Source organism: Sander vitreus, chromosome 2 (genome assembly GCF_031162955.1).
Source record: "Sander vitreus isolate 19-12246 chromosome 2, sanVit1, whole genome shotgun sequence".
Classification (NCBI taxonomy): Eukaryota; Metazoa; Chordata; class Actinopteri; order Perciformes; family Percidae; genus Sander; species Sander vitreus.
In genome coordinates, this window is record NC_135856.1 from 35,351,641 (window position 1) to 35,368,481 (window position 16,841).

The 16,841-nt window shown below is 40.5% G+C and overlaps 1 protein-coding gene across 1 annotated transcript in view; it reads left to right on the plus strand.

The window, feature by feature from the left end:
• The window catches only part of LOC144528480 (uncharacterized), an 85,462-nt gene that overhangs the window by 37,488 nt on the left and 31,133 nt on the right, over window positions 1–16,841 (plus strand). Inside the window, exons 6-7 of the mRNA XM_078267085.1 lie at window positions 2,291–2,512; window positions 2,856–3,023. Of these exons, the coding sequence (XP_078123211.1) occupies window positions 2,291–2,512; window positions 2,856–3,023 (390 nt within the window). The remainder of the gene's footprint in view (window positions 1–2,290; window positions 2,513–2,855; window positions 3,024–16,841) is intronic.

Consider the following 16,841-nt stretch of genomic DNA (forward strand, 5'->3'; position numbering starts at 1 on the left):
TTTGAGCATGTTGTAAATGTCTAGTTGACCAATCAGATTGTCGGATCTACATACTTGCTGTATAATATAGGCTGAAGACCATGACATATGGTTCAGAAAATAATCTATTATGAGATTATTTGTCACACAGAAATATTGACAAAATACTGACATTGACATATTAAACAATCTACAGGTTATTTCATTTTTTCTTTTCTCACTCATAAAGTAACATTAAAGTGATGGTTACAGATTGCTAGGTTGTTATGGTAACCAGATTACATTTCCTAGTTACCATGGTAATATTTAGGTTCTGTATTTAGTCGTATCAGAGCGGAGCGTCAGTGTAGTACACCCCCACACAGTTCTTTTTATTTTACAACTCATTTTATTGACTCACATTTGTGTTGGTTGTGAGTCAAACTCTGAGCTCATTATGCTGTGCATTTAGAACGCAGGAATACACCAGTATATGTTGGTCATTTCAGCGATGTATCGATGCATCGTGAATCAATTAAAAATCAATATTTATGTGTAAATATTCCAACTTGTTAAGATAAAAAAGGAATCTCCATGCAATTTCTAAGCAGCCCAGAGTGTAATCTATTTTACTTTCACTTATTTTACTCCTTCTTTGTTGTTTGTTTGATGTGAGATTTATTTAACAAAATCTAATTATACATTTTTAATTTTATTTTTTGTTATTTAAGATAACATACAATTTCAGTTGCATTTTGCATTTGATATGAGGACACATCTTTTGTTTTGAACAGTTTATATAAATAAAGGAATAACTTTCAGTCATGTAGCACATCCCTACATTCTAGTCAAATTCAGATCTGGTCCACCCAGTGGCATCTGCCTCCAACAGGTTCTCACTCCCATCTCGTAAAATAAGGACGCTTGGTCAGGTGCCTTTTGTCATTGTTATTGATGCTAAAAGTCTCCTTTAGCGTTTTAACTAAACACACTTGGTCGGGACTATTGGCATCCCTTTTGACGCAGTTATGTTAAGGAAAAGGTCGGGGGTGGGCTTACGGTTCAGTGACACGCAGGAAGAATGGGACGGTGGGTTTAGGAAAAGGTCGTGGGTGGGTTTACGCTTCCGTGACACACGGGAATAACGAGACGGTTGGGTTTAGGTTAAAGAAGAAAGCGGCTTTAGGAAAACGTTACAAGCGGGTTATGAACCCTGCTCGCCTGGGTGAAAGTCCTGTGTTTGACCCATCCACCACCCCAACCAGCTTCCCTACGCCGAATTCCGGCCTTACATACTACTCGCTAAACGACGTCTAGCTGCTGCTTTCCCCGGTACGTTCTACAAACACGCTGAAGGACGCCTTTTTCGTCGCTTCAGACGCTGACAGCCACTGTCCAAACGTCCGTATTTTACGAGCTGCCTCAGATATTGCACTTTGATTATACTGATTAAAGAATTGATTTGTAAGACTTGGGCCTACAGAAGATATTAACATATATTGATCAGATTCCACATGGCATTTCAATGATTATCATGGGTTCCAGTGGAAAATACTGTATTATTATTATTCTATAATTACAAACAGAGACAATATTGCGGTACACACTCAAAGCAGTTTTAGCTATTTGGTATGGAAACAGTAACATTTGTAAAGGACATACGTAACTGTGGCATAATATATATTCTCTGCAGCTGTACTGGTAAGAGACTGCCTGTGCTGTTGGTCAGTCCTCCAGTGTTCCACCAACCTCATCTACTGCTCTTTGACATGCTTAGCAGACAAGCATAGCTACAAAGCCCCGAACATAACAGAACATGCTATTAATTATTTATGTATGTGTTTATTAGCTGAAAAACTTTAATTTCTGTGTAAAACAGCATATATCCTTGCTGTGTTTTAATTGCACTTATATATATATCTTCTAACAAATGAGATGCTGTGACACATCAACAACACACACGGACATCTTTGAGAGGACTCCTCTCTGTTGAACCTTCCTCATATACACCACCTCATTTTACGTTTTTAAAATTTTCTGTTGTACAAAGGAAGCTGAAAAGTAATTTGGACTAGGTTGATAATGTAAAGTTTGCCCATACTTACAGATTCTGGACTCCTTTGTCTTCTCGTCCTCTTGTTTCTCCTTTTTTCTCTGTTTATCAATGTTATTTTCTCTGTTGGATATTTTATTATTCTTTATAGGATTCCAAACATTGACATTCAAAAAGAGCTGACATTTTGAACATCCACCCAAAAGTTCTGCTCTTTCATCTAATTTGCATTCTAAGTATTTAAAACCTCTTGTATCCTCTTTCCTTCCACATTTGCAGGAGCTCCAGCACCAACAGGGACCAAGCCAGATGAGCAGCCCAGCAAAAGCACACTTCCTGTGGGCAACCAGTGCATGGCAAAGCCCCTCATCTCCAGCACTGCAGCTACCACCAGTACCAATACTCTCAGTGACGCAGTTCCCAGTGGCATCACTGCCGCTCCAAAGCCTCCTGCACTGAGGAGCAGAGCTCTGTCACTGCAGGCCAGGACCACTGCTACAGGTGTGTGTGTGTGTGTGTGTGTGTGTGTGTGTGTGTGTGTGTGTGTGTGCGCGCGCACGCGCGTGTGTGGTATAACCCACACACTTTGGCAGTATGACGTCCTTAAACTCCATTTTTTTTACAGCTGCGCCCTCCATGAATAAACAACTAAGCCAAAATAATAATTCCCTTCAGTGCAGTAGCTCTGAGTGGAAAGAGTGGAAACCTAGATCAGGGTTGATTTGTTTTCACAATTGCAGCTACCTTAACTGCAACAGGAAAGTACGAGCATAAACATCTGGCGAGTGAGTAAAAACAAAGGCCAAAGGAGAAGCTTTGACTTCCTCTGTTTTCCTCATTACAGGTCTAAAGACCCCGACAGTCACCAGCCACAACACAGCCAAGACAGCAGCTGCCAATCACATAGCAGCAAAGACAGCTCCTGCTGCCAATCAGGGCCTGACCAAGCAGGTATCCCAGTATCCCTTGCAAAGAAGCGGCTCAGCAAGACTCAGTCGACTGAACAGCGCCGGTAAGAATGTGTGAGAGCTGTGTGTGTGTGTGTGTGTGTGTATGTGGGGAGAGAAGGAGTAGTCATGTTGTGTGTTGGCAAGGAGAAATGTTTGTGTGTGAGGGCTGCAGGTGTGTCAGCGTCTTAAAACCACAGTAATCCCAGGATTCTTGGCAAATAGCCACAATAGCAACCATACAGCGTTATCACAGATACTGTATGATTTGTGTGCATTGACGTGTGGGTGCATCTTGAATGATATTGACATTTAAGCATCTGAAGCTGTTGAGGTTCTTTGGAAGAACAACACTCTTTTGCTTAAAAATCTTGTTGTTAACCTTTTTACCAGTGGCTTGATTTGATTTTATGCAAGGTTCAGATGGTGTGTGTTTTTTTAAAAGCCAGTGCTGTTAGTTTTAGAATGATGCTGTAGAAAGCTAGTGTTTCGTGCAGCTAAATAATGTCTTTAAACATCAAAAAATGTACTGGAAGAAAAGCTTCTGACTTGATGTTTTTTTTAAAAGCAAATACTTTTTGCAATGCATTATGATGGTCAGGTATTTGACAGAAATTGGTTGGCTGAGTGCAGGACAAGTCTGGTGTGATTGCTAAGAAACAATCTCCAAACTCTGCATCAGTTTGTACGTTGAGTACAACTTTTAATAGTGATATGAAATAATTCTGTTGGATGTTTACTGTTCAGCTACACACACACACACACACACGCACACACACGCACGCACGCACACACACACACACACACACACACACACACAAATTATGTTCTTTGAATTTAGAGTGGAACCATATTTACATCTCAGCAATACTTAAGTTGGATTGAATCTTTTATTGCTGTTTAAGGTGCTTTAACTCTCAGTTCTCAACACTCATGTGTTCACTGGTTGAATTATCCCAGCAGTAATATTCAGGAAATGGCTATTGACCATGAAGTCCAACGTTTCACACTTTTGATGTCATGTCACATCAACTAAAACTCATTTTAAAGCTGTTTTAGAAATGATTTTTGAATCAAGACAATATTTTAGCTAGTAGTGCAAGTAACAGATACATGTGTTCTCACTGATGGAGTGTTACAGTAAAGTTGAGCATTATAAACGCTGGTCATATTTACTGAAGCCCATCGTCTGTAAAGTACTGCTGGTTCCTTCCATGCGGGCCCTGTGAATCCAGGGCCTGTGGTCGCAGCCTTTCCCCCATGTGGTGTCTCTGGTCTGGACCCGGGCGCCTAGCTGTCTCCCGTCCGTGGCTGGGCCTGGAAGTCTCTTTAGGGCCTGTGGGAAGCTACTATTAACAGACATGCTGTCACCCTCGTGATCGCTTTACTCACAAGCACGCAGTCAGAAAGACAGGCAGGCAGGCAGTGAGGCAGCCTACACTTCATGAGCCCCCCATATGAATTTGATTCATTCACCCCTCGCTCTCATTCACACACACCACAGTAGCCCGTCAGGCGACAGTGGTTAGCAGTGTGCGCTTTTAAAGCACCCAGTGTGTTTCTTGAGCTCTTTTTGTCTCCATTGGACATATACTTTATTGATTCTGACATATTCTGACTCTGGTTTTATTGTCCATGACCTGTGTTGTGCTCACAGGAGACTATTTATGTATCATGGCTGAGTTGTAATTTTTGAAGGCTGATTCAAGGTTCATATTACAGTCTGATTTTGTTTGTATCACATGCACTGTACCAGGAAAGGTTTTTATGTAAAAATGTATCCCCATCACAAAGCACTGCAGTACAGAAAAATATGTTGAGTCAAAGTAAACACATGAATTTTGGTTCAGTTCAGTTGCCTCCTGCTGCCCTTTGGGGCTACCAGTGGACAAAGATGCCCAACATTGACCAACTTTTTCTTTCTTGCTTCTTTGTCTAAGTGACCACCTTGTTTCTGAAAAGAGCACCATGTGGCCAAAGGCAGTTATACTTTTAAGATTCATTTGAAATGAATACATGTTGTTTAGAGTCTCGTAAGGCTGGCATTCTAGAAAGTCACTGATCAGTGTATTTGAATTGATCTAAGTTCTGAGACTGTTAGTTATGCGTACTTTTATTTTGAAAATGAAAGCATGCACTAAATGAGTATAAGAATGAGCTACTGTTTGAATGTCTTGTAGGAGTGAGCTGAGGAAGCTCCTGGCAAGTGCAACTCTAGCGCTGTTCTGTATCAAGTGGCAACTTAGACTTTTCTTAAGATGGACGTTCTCCACAAAAGAGAAATGTGGCTCAGGTGGTAGAGCAGTTGTCTACCAATCGGATGTCGGTGGTTCGATCCCTGGCCCTGCAGTCCCATCTCTAAGTGTACTTTGGCAAGACAATGAACCCCGAATTGCTCCTGATGTTGCTCCATCGTTGTGTGAATGTCTATCTGATGAGCAGGTGGCACCATAAACTCTATAAAATGCAGTCCAGTTATTATGGCTTAATGTTATTTGCCTAATCTTTCCAGGCTCTCTTTGATATCAACTTCAGAATCCACCCAGTTAAAGCTAATCTAATGCATACCAATACATATTAACTTTTGAACTTAAAAAAGGGGAAGATTAAACATAACTTGGGGCCACCCCAGCAGTAACTCTGAGGACCCCATGTTGAAGATCTCTGTGTTAGATTAAATTACTTACTTCTGAGATGCAATCACTCTCTCTGCGGCAGGCAGTATTACATTAAACTTTAATCTCAACCTACATTGAGACATTTTAACAGAAATGTTGCTAAATTGCAAAACTTGAAGGAACGGCTCAGCTGCATGCATAGTATGTTTGTGTGTGTTTGTGTAAAACAAAGAGGTCTGTGTTTGGCTGAATAGTTTTAATATGGCACCTGCCACTGAGAGCTGAAGAGACAAAGACGTGTGTGTGTGTGTGTGTGTGTGTGTGTGTGTGTGTGTGTGTGTGTGTGTGTGTGTGTGTGTGTGTGTGTTTGTGAAAGAGAGAGGCTCCTCCCACCCTCTTGGCGTATTTTTTCATCATCCTAGTCCTTTCATCTCATTCAAATGTTCAAATAGTGACCGAGAGAGGACGAGAGACCTGAAAAAAAAAATGGGGATGGTAGGGAGGGAGGGAGGGAGCAGCGGAGACAGATTATTCAAATCCCTCCCACTCTCCTTCCCCCTTCTCCCCTGCAGAGTCCCTCCCTCTGTGTGTGTGTGTGTGTGTGTATGTGTGTGTGTGTGTGTGTGTGTGTGTGTGTGTGTGTGTGTGTGTATACTGGCTTCACAGAGCTTTGGAAACAGCCGTGAAATAGAGGGAGTGTATAGATGCTTGTCTTTGTCCAACCACCCAGCATGTGTGTGCAAGGGAGAGCTACATTTCTAGACACACACATCTCTGTGGTGTGTCAGTGGGACGGATCACTGTGTGTTTTGCGTGTAATAGCAAAGATGGACTACTAATCATCACCGCAATGAGGATTGACTTTCCTCCCTCACACACAAACACACAAGTACTGCCTCTCTCGTTCTCTCCATCTTTTATCGTTGGATGATTCACTACCACCTGGACGACGGTAAAGCACAGCTATTTTTGGCGATTTTCTCGTAGTCTATTGGCTCGGCTACAGAAACCAGTTCTCCTTCGTTTTTATTATTTTTGTTTTGCAGTGGTGACTGTTTGGCTTTGAATGGAAGAAGGGCAGGTTGCAGCTTAAAGGACTCCCTTTTTTCCTCTGTTTTTTAATGTTTCTATTTTCCTCTGTACGGAGTCACATTTTTCCCTTTTAAATTCAAATTCAGTTTTTTTCTTCTTTATTTCAATCTCCACGTGGCTGTCATGGAGATGCAAGGCTTAAGTTCCAACAGCAACAATCTCCAAGACTTTTCTTTATTTTTGATGTGGAATTATTTTCAATCAAATTAAAGCCGAAAAGAGGAAGATTTTTTACTTACCAGACAGTTATTCTATAATATAATATAATATAATATATATATATAATATAAGAAAAAACTGGATTTCCTGCAGCCCAGGACTGTTTGAGAGTTAGTGGAGCAGAGAAAGTGCTCAAAGTCAAAGTCATTTCTTACACGAAAAGACGACTCAGACTAGAAACATTAGTCTGAAATCAAATCTTGAAGAGTGTTGGAGGACAAACAGAGACAATGTTATGGTCTCCAAGACTATCGCTGTCCAACTTCCATGTGAAGCTGACGGCCAAAGGACTTTTCCGAAACCTTCAGCTGCTGTCGGGATGCAGGAAAAACACTGTGGTCTTCCATGCAGGTCTGTGGCCACTGTCCTCCATGCCCTCCCATCATCCAGCCATTAATTATTTAATTTCTTTCAACACATCCATCTTTTCACTAGTCGATCAACCCATATTTAATGCCAACAGGTTGATCACTGAAGTGTGTCACAAACCTCCAACCATCTGTGACCAACTCCCATCCTCCATAGCTGCTTTTAGTTTCAGTTTTACACCAACCTACTCATCCATCCATCCATCCATCCATCCATCCATCCATCCATCCATCCATCCATCTGTGATGCTTTAACTTTATTAGCTGTCCATTTTGTGATAAGAAAAACTCAAAGCATTATTGTTTTTGAAATGTTAATATCTAAGCATCACAAGCAGGTGAACGCAAAAAACACCTGGCTGTGCATTGTGTATCTATTTCCCATTACACAATTAAATACTTATTTTACATATATTGTCTACCAATCACCCTTCCATATTTAATTCCTCTTTCAATCCGTCTTCCTCCTCTTCGACTTTGTCTGATGGGTGAGGTTGCCTTTGAATACCGTGTAAAGATCAGCTTTCTTGGCCATTTTTTTTTAGCCTAATCTTTAGTCATGAGATGGCAAGCCTGACCCCAGATCAGCCTCAAAGGCACTTCACCCTCCCACATCACCTCCTCCTCGTCCGGCTCCTCCTGTTTTCCTGCATGGTGTTGGCAGCCATTGTTGCCTCTATCTCTCCACCACTGTGGGGGCTTTCAGTATTGTATATGCCGGTTACCACATCCGCCATTGGATGTATAGGGTTACAATAGGGCCGTCAGTTGTCTTAACACAAGTGTGTGTACACGGGTCTGTGCAAATGTGTGTGTGGGTGCTTTCTGCATAAGTGCTTGAGCAGTGGCTTGATGAATAGCCGTGGCTGCAGGCTCTTTTTAGCCGTGATATTCATGCTCAGAGAGGCACCAACCACGTGACTCACACACATAAACCAGAAATAGCCACATCTGGCTTTTACTTATTTAGCCATTAAAAGCGTGCTCTCTATTTGTAGGAGGCTAGTAACGTCTGGCACGGAGTCAGTCCTCACTGTTAACAGAGTTTATTTATTTTATACATGAGGTACTGTATTAGGCATTATACTGCTGGGTTCCTCTGAACATTTGTTGTTTTTGTGGCAGTAGAGCTTTGGTGCATTTTTAAGTGCTATGTGGAAGGTAGTGGTGGGCGGATTGATCCAAATATCGATAATATCAATACGATAATATCTCCTCCCCAAGCAGCCAACAACAGCAAGCTGTTTAATTTGTTAAAATGCTGTAAGATACAGTGTTAACACAACAAATGTATACAAGCATATGAAAATTCTGTCCTGGGTTTTAACTAATAATCCAAAGCAAAAATCACAAAAACACTTAAGGCCATGAAAATTCGATCCAAATTTTGCAGTATTCACTAGTAGATGAAAAAGAGAGGATGTCATTGTAAATAACTTTCTTTGGAACACAATATTAGCATTTTAGCACAGAGTGAAGTTTCAAGCACAATGTTAGCGCTTTGGCTCCTGAAACTTCACTCTGTGCTAACATGATGCTAACATTGTGTCTTGTTAGCTTGGCAGGCTAAGTCAATGTAGGAGAGTGAACTAAAGATAAACATTTAAACCCATTGAAAAAGCTGCTAGTTTTTTTTTTATGTGCACATGTTGTATGTTTGAAATTGATTATAACAGGAATAGTATCGCATTGCCAGACCTATCTCCACAGCACTGCGGAGGAGGGTCTGGATAGTCTACACAGCATTCTGGGATGGGAGCTCCGGACGGAGGCAAGGGGCCTCTGCAAAATAAACTCGGGAAGGAATTTGTTTTGGTGGAACATGTGTACGTTCAAAAGTTGTTTTAGTTGTGCAACAGAAAACTCAGATTGGACAGATAGTCTAGCTAGCTGTCTGGATTTACCCTGCAGAGATCTGAGGAGCAGTTAACCATAGTCCTCCACTGGAGTTTAAAATTCCATCACAAAGAAAGCGTAGGTAATGGACATCCAGCGGAATTTCCGGCGGCATCAGAGCAATCCCGGAAGTGGAACGTCATAGATATAGACTAGAACAGGAACATCTGTGAAAGACAAGATGAATTAATCCACCAAAGACACCAGAGAATTACTGTTATGCAGTTTGCTTAGTTTACAAGGAGAAAAGAAGCTAAGCTAACATTTCCCCAGTTGGGCTTCAACAGCTTCACATGGATTTTGACTTGTGGGTTTGCCAGTATCATTAGGCCACTGGGCTTACTCTGAAGCATTAATTTGTCTTGGCTAAATTGCTCACTAATTCCTCATCTTTGACAAATCATCTCAATCCATTTAAACTATCTATACTGTTTATATGTTCAGCAGCATATTATCTACTAATCGGCTCATGTTTTGCAGCCAGTATTTTTCTCATTTGGTTTTTGAACATGCTCCTCCCTGTTCAGCTCAGCCGCACTGCCCTCATTATGTTGCTCTCTCTCAGTTGTACTGTGTGTATCCCTGCTGGCCCATCTGAGCCCAGCAGCACGTGTTCACGCTCAGTCTGAGCTCTACAGACCCACTTCCCTGCTGCTGCCTGCCATTGCCCTGAAATGTAGGTTAGAGCAGGCTTTAGTCATCACATGTGCATGTCCACACACACTCAGCACAGACACTCAGCAGAGATGTCCAGTACATTTGGGCTGCAGTATTCTTTAATATTTTAAAACTAGGTAGAGATTTTCTCTGTGGAGATCAAGGACAGAAATGTGCATTTTATCTTCTGTCCACATCTGGAGGTGCATCTGAAGTAGAAACCTCATGTGAAATGAGTAGCAGTTGTTTTACAAAGTGTCTGCCTCTGAGGCCAAAGACTTTATATTTCACTCAGAAACAGCTGGTGGTTGAATGATCTGTGCATTAATGTCACAGAAGTTGTTTGACATATTCTTTAATGAAGAGCAGGGTATTAGTTTCAAACTGAGAATTCTATTGTTTGCCTTTTTTACTTAACACGTGGTTTTTGACTCTATAGTTTCTCTCAATGGTTTGGCTCATCCATCTCCCGTGGTTTGGTAGTACTGTAGTTTGCCTGACTGGTTAGATACTCTCCTCTGCAGTGCTACTTTGAAGTCTCACCAAAAATCTCTTTCCATCAATTGTAGCCTTTTTAAGATGAAGAAAAAACTATTCCTCATAATTAGATTAATAGTGGTAAAATAGTGTTTGGTGTCTGCTAATCCAATATTTGGTAACACTTTATTTGAAGGAGTGTGCATAAGACTGACATAACACTGTCATAATTATGACATGACACTTATCATGAACATGAATGAGTCATTTTCCTTGACCTCAAGTAAAGTGAAACAATTTGGACCTGTCATGAAGTTTGATTTCATCATCGAATGCTTAAATGACGGTGCTGAATAATATCCTTGACCTCAGGTAAAGTGGAACCATTTGGACTTGTCATTAAGATGTCATAAAAGTTATAAGCACAGTTTGACAACAGTGAATGCAGTACTGAGGTGATTTAATGAATTTTGAACGGATAATGTTAGCTTTAGTCTAACGTTTATTGTTGCTAAAACTAGCTTAAGGCAGCTGACTACAGTTAGCAGCTACTTTAAAGTTACCGCTAACTGTAGTTCGCTTCCGTTAGCTAGTGAATCCAGTTAGCTGTACAGCTGTCAAATTAGCTGACTCAGCCCAGGGCTGCTAAGAGCCAAACCCAGAAAGAAAACCGGGTTTGGCTCGGATACAGGGTAGTGTATTCCCTGTCGTAAAACTGGTCCCTGCTGTGTTTGGTTCCATCCATTTGGCCGAGGTCACCGAATGCTCCATTAACAGCTAATGGCAAAGCTCAGAGCAGGTATTCGTCATCAAGGGTGGCAAAGAAGCTATTTCCCGTTGCTAGTTAATGACAGCTGTTATCTCATTGGTTGCGCTTTCGAAAGGTCAGCGACAACTAGATAAAAGTTTAAATAATTTGAACTTTGAGCGCGGCGCAAAGCGGAAAATCCGAGTGGTGCGCGACGCCAGGGGTAGTGCATAGTTGGGCAGCACCGTCTCTCCCTATAGGAAATCAATGGAACGGCCAGCGCAAAGCGGTTTAACCAATCTCACTCCTAATGCCTAAACCTAACCAATCAAACCAACGAAGGCAACGAGTAGGGATGGACTTGTCGCGTTGCGGATATTGATTAGCATTTACGTTATGTGTGTGAGTTACGTCATTAGCCAATAGCGCTAAATGCGCGTTAAGATGGGTTTCCACACAGGCAGCAGTTCAGAGCGATTTAGCTCTTTAGCTAGGTGTTGCCGGACCGGTACTAAAAACAGTCTCCGAGACTTACGGAGGAGGCCAGTTTTACGACAGGGAATGCACTAACATTACCGAGATGGTTTTCTTTCCGGGTTTAGCTCTTTGCAGCCCAGGGCTGAGTCAGCTAATTGGACAGCTGTAACATTACAGCTAACAGAGCTAACTGCAGCTAACTACAGTTAACAGTTACTTTAGCGACAAGTCCAAAACTAAATAAATCACCTCGGTACTGCATTTACTGTCGTCAAACTGGTCTTATAACTTTTAAGACATCTTAAAGACAAGTCTAAATGGTTTCACTTTACTTGAGGTCAAGGATATTATTTATGACACAATTGTAAAAACCAATGACCATGACAGCCAATGTAAAAACCAACCACTTAAACTTGTCATAACAAAAACATTGACAGGTTATATTGTCTTGCTTAATGTTATAACACAGAGATTGTTGGGTAACACTTGAAGGTACACTTGAAGGTATCTACATAAGAGTGACATGACACTGTCATGAACACGTGACACTGTCATGACACATGAACCCTAACCCTAACTTGTCATGACAAAAACCGAATGACACTTAATGACAGATACGTGTCACGTGTGACAGATACGTCATAAACGTTTATGACTTGTTTATAATGTTTATGACACGTTCATGACAGTGTCATGTCACTCTTATGTAGATACCTTCAAGTAAAGTGTAACCGATTGTTGTCTTCGTTAATGTCAAGTTGTCATAAGGCAAACATCTCCAACAATGCTAACTTTGCCTTAAAAGTGTCATAATTTACCGAATAACACTTAATGACAACAGCCATGAACACTCAAAATGACTTCTTCATGTTCATAATACAGTAGGTGTCATGTCATAATTGTGTCATGTCAGTCTTATGCACACCCCTTCAAATAAAGTGTTACCCCATATTTCAAGATGGGTAAATATCAAAATGAAGAATTAATAAAATGCTTTGTATGTATAACATTCAACACTTTGCAACATGGCAGCAATAGCAGGTTTGACTTTGCTAGAAATTGCAGTAGACACGGACGGATGTTTTAAAACCTGAGAACATTCAAATTTGCTTTTGTAAGCCTTCACTACTTGTAGCACTTATCTTCTACCACCAGTGACAATAAATAGGTAACAGTATACAGTCATGTGAAAAAATTAGGACACTCATGCTAAAGTTGACTAAAAAGAGGAATAAAAAAATCATCTTTTGGAAATTGATCTTAATGCCTTAATTAAAAAAATGAGGAAAAATCCAACCTTTAAGGACACCAATTTTCTTTGTGAATGAATAATGTATCGTAAATAAATACATGTTCTTCCTTAAAATACAGGGGGCATAAGTAAGTACACCCCTATGTTAAATTCCCATAGAGGCAGACATATTTTTATTTTTAAAGGCCAGTTATTTCGTGGATCCAGGATACTATGCGTCATGATAAAGTTCCCTTGGCCTTTGGAATTAAAATAGCCCCACATCATCACATACCCTTCACCATACCTAGAGATTGGCATGGTTTTATTTCAGTTAGCCTAATAGCTGGTTTGATTTGCACTGAGAGATGATTTTATGGAAAGTACCCCATGCCACCTCTAGGTATGGTGAACGGTATGTGATGATACCCCTAAATCAGTGTTTTTTCACAGTTCACACTGTGGCCCTCCTTATTAACCCCCAGCAATCCCCAACAACACCTTTATGGTTATGTGTTCCATATTTTATCATCTTAGTTTAAAGTATACCAACAGGTTTATATACTTAATGTGGTTCATTACAGGATGGCAATTTAAGCTCTGGGAAAAATCCAAGCCAGGGAAGTCAAAGTGCAAATCCGATCTAAATTCAAATCACCAATCTAAATCCTAATAGAGCCTCTGTTGGAATCTGCCTTTTCGTAAAGTGGGATTAGATTGTATCCATTTGAGTAATATAAATACAGCAGATTAATGAGATTAGGGTTTCTACAACTACCTGTAGTGTATGTATGTATGGTGAGCTGTCCCTGTTTTCCCTGCTTTGCTGGCACACTTCTTTGTCTTGCGAACACACATACAGAATAATCCCGCCCTAATCTGTCTGAGTCTGTTCAGCATCATGTGGCCGCACAGTAAACTCAGTTGTCTGCTCTGGTTCTGTTTATGGGGGGTTTGTCTGTGTTAATGAGGGAGTTTATGAAAGATAGGCCCACAACATGTCACCCAGAGCCAGCTCTACTGTTATTATAAATTAATTAATTATAATTTGAGTTGATCTCATCCTGTTTGATCGTAGACTAGAAATCTAAAATGGAATTTGGTGTAATCCTCATCACACAACATGGCAATCTGCTGAAACTGTGTATTATTCATATGTGTGGTTAGATGAACACTTCCACACAAGTGAAGAAACTTTTTCAGTGCCAAAGTACAATAATTTAATAGGCGATTGAACACAATACAGCTATTTTATAGAGAAGACATGACACAGTTGCTGTAGTTGTGCAACAACTGGACACAAAGCCCCCACTCCTCCTCCTCCACCTTTTTCATTTCTCCACTCCCCAACTCCAGTCCCTCACCAGTTTTTCCGTACTGGTAACTGATGTTCTGAGTAAACACACAGCAGACGGTCCTGCTGAGTGATCATGAGACTGGTACAAATAAGATGGCCGACATATTTCAACATTTTAAATATATCTCAGTATCATATAACTATAGACCAGTATTGAAACTCAGCATTTAAAAAAAAAAAAATCCCTATCATTTTTGGTACTAAACTGCTGAAAAAACAGCCAACATTTATTATGCAGACATCCAACAATTCATATGATGATTCCCTATCTTATCATGTGTTATGAAGTGGAGGTCATCTTAATGTGTACTGAAGGAGATTCTCATGACACAGCAAGGATTGTACTCCTTGTCCGCTTTACTTATGTGACGTGATGTGCATGCTAACAGTCTTGTTTCCCTCTCAGTCTGGGCTCAGCAGCTCTGCATGACTGCCTGGCAGATTCCAGGTACAAATCACCATCTCACACACACGCACACTCGCACGCGCACGCACACACACATACACACACACAAACTGTTACTGTTTCATCAACTGTAATTCAGCCTCGCAAGTGTCAGATTCACATCAAATTTATTCATATCTTCCTTTTATTCTGCAACTTTCAATTGAAGACAGAAATGAAACATATATGTGTAGAGCACTTATATTCATTATGTGCAACGTTTACTTTGGATAATTATGCATGTCACTAATTAAAGGACAGAATAGAGCAACACATTATCCAGTGTTCATTGTCATTCAGTGTTTGGCATATTTTATTTTTTCATCTGAGGCAAACAGAAGTGGAACATTGTAATTAGGGTTTCACGAGTAGATAAATCGAAAAAATTATCAAGAAAAACGTTCGATTTTGACTATCGAAATCAAAAGCAGGATTTCTCTCTCCACCTCTGCCTACAGGATAGCTTACTAGCTGGTAGCATGCAGCTAAAGACACAGTTTAACGTAAGCTTAGCGGTAGCCTGCAGCTGCACATTTTCCAGACACCATGGCCACTGCCCGGAGTCGGGATGACGGAGAAACAACATGACTGGAAAATCGTCCTGCTTCCCTGAAGTTATCAGTGTGACAACATTTTGCCTTCCCCGTTATTTACTTATGGAAACAAGCATGCTGAAAAGAAAATGTTTGAATTTAAATGAAAGTGAATTGTGACCTTAAAATGGAAAGTCAAATTGAAGAATGAAGAATCGTGACACCCCTAAATATAATGCATTGTATGTTCACTTGCTGTCCAATTTAACACAGTGACAGCATTGGACACTGTCACGGTATACAACAGTGTTACAGTAAGTGTACAATGTGAGGTGGAGAGGATTTTTTACATTTTGATGTTAGTTTCAACAGACTATCTTCCCCTTCATCGTAATGCATAAAAGCATAGGAATATAAGAGCAATATGAACATAAAAGCATAACTCAGTGTGTGTGTGTGTGTGTGTGTGTGTGTGTGTGTGTGTGTGTGTGTGTGTGTGTGTGTGTGTAATGTGCAGTCTGTTTTAGTGTCAGTATACTGTATCCCTCTCACACTAACTTGCAATAATAATTGTGGCAGCACTGCATCCAGCACAACAGCATTTATTTTCACTATTACAATACATTCACAATACATATCAGTGTTCGTAACTGGTCTGCAGTATGTTTACAGCGTATATGAGCCTGGATGAGACTGTCTGTACGTGTGTTTCTATCCAGCTGTCAAGTGAATTTTGGCTCTGTGACACAGTAAAAAACTGCACTTGATATTTTCATGCGACCAGGTTGAAGACCTGTATGTCGGAGAAACTGATTTTCGGTTTTAAACGGTAAACATCTAAAGGCACAGTTATTATGCAATATTAGTTTTACTGTTTATCCAATGTGTGCAATTTCATCTGAGGCATACATTAATATAAGATGTTTCACCTCCCAGTCTTCATATTCCTACACCCACCAATATTTTCCTACACTGAATTATTGATTAGAGCGATGTGTCCTGCTGACATTGGTGTTGAGATGGTAAATATTTATCAGATCTGAACATTGATCAGGTGAAAGGGAAACACCTGTTGTGTTTTAATGATGATTCCGGAGCTGTAGTGTCCACAGTATGATTTATCAAGCTGTGGGTTGTTGTAATTGAAGTTAACTGAAGTAGTACAAAGTCAAACATACACGCAGAGGAAGTGTCATGTCTCCTGTTGCCCTTTAGTGTCTGACTGTAAGACAGCAGCAGCAGGTTAGAGTGATGTTTACCTTGTTGTTAGCCGCTGCCGAAGGTGACTCATTGATTCAAAGCGAGTCAGCTTTTAATTCCACTGTTTGCTCTAATGTCAGTGCGCGCTAATGATTTTCTCTAATCGCTGTCATTCTGAAGTGTTCAGCAGTCCAATCCATTTTAAATTATGTTCAACCTTTCTTGTTCCTTACAACGTGCTCTGATCACAGCTCTGGTTGATTAAAAAGACGGATACACATGCATGTTCTGCTGCCAGTAGGTGGCAGTATCTTTAAGGAAGTCACTACTAGCCTCAGGACCTGAGCCTGAGCCAGCAAACTGACTTAAAGCGTACAGACCTATTTATTTGAGTTCAGTAGAATTTGGATTAGATTTTAAATTGGGTGAATCATTTTTTAACTTCATAAGGATAAAACATGACTTGTACCCAGTGATTCTCTCGATTGAAATCTCAGTCACTCAGTGACAGTTTCAGCTAAGACTAATTGCATTTGGCACTTGATGAAAATAAAATTTCAATTAG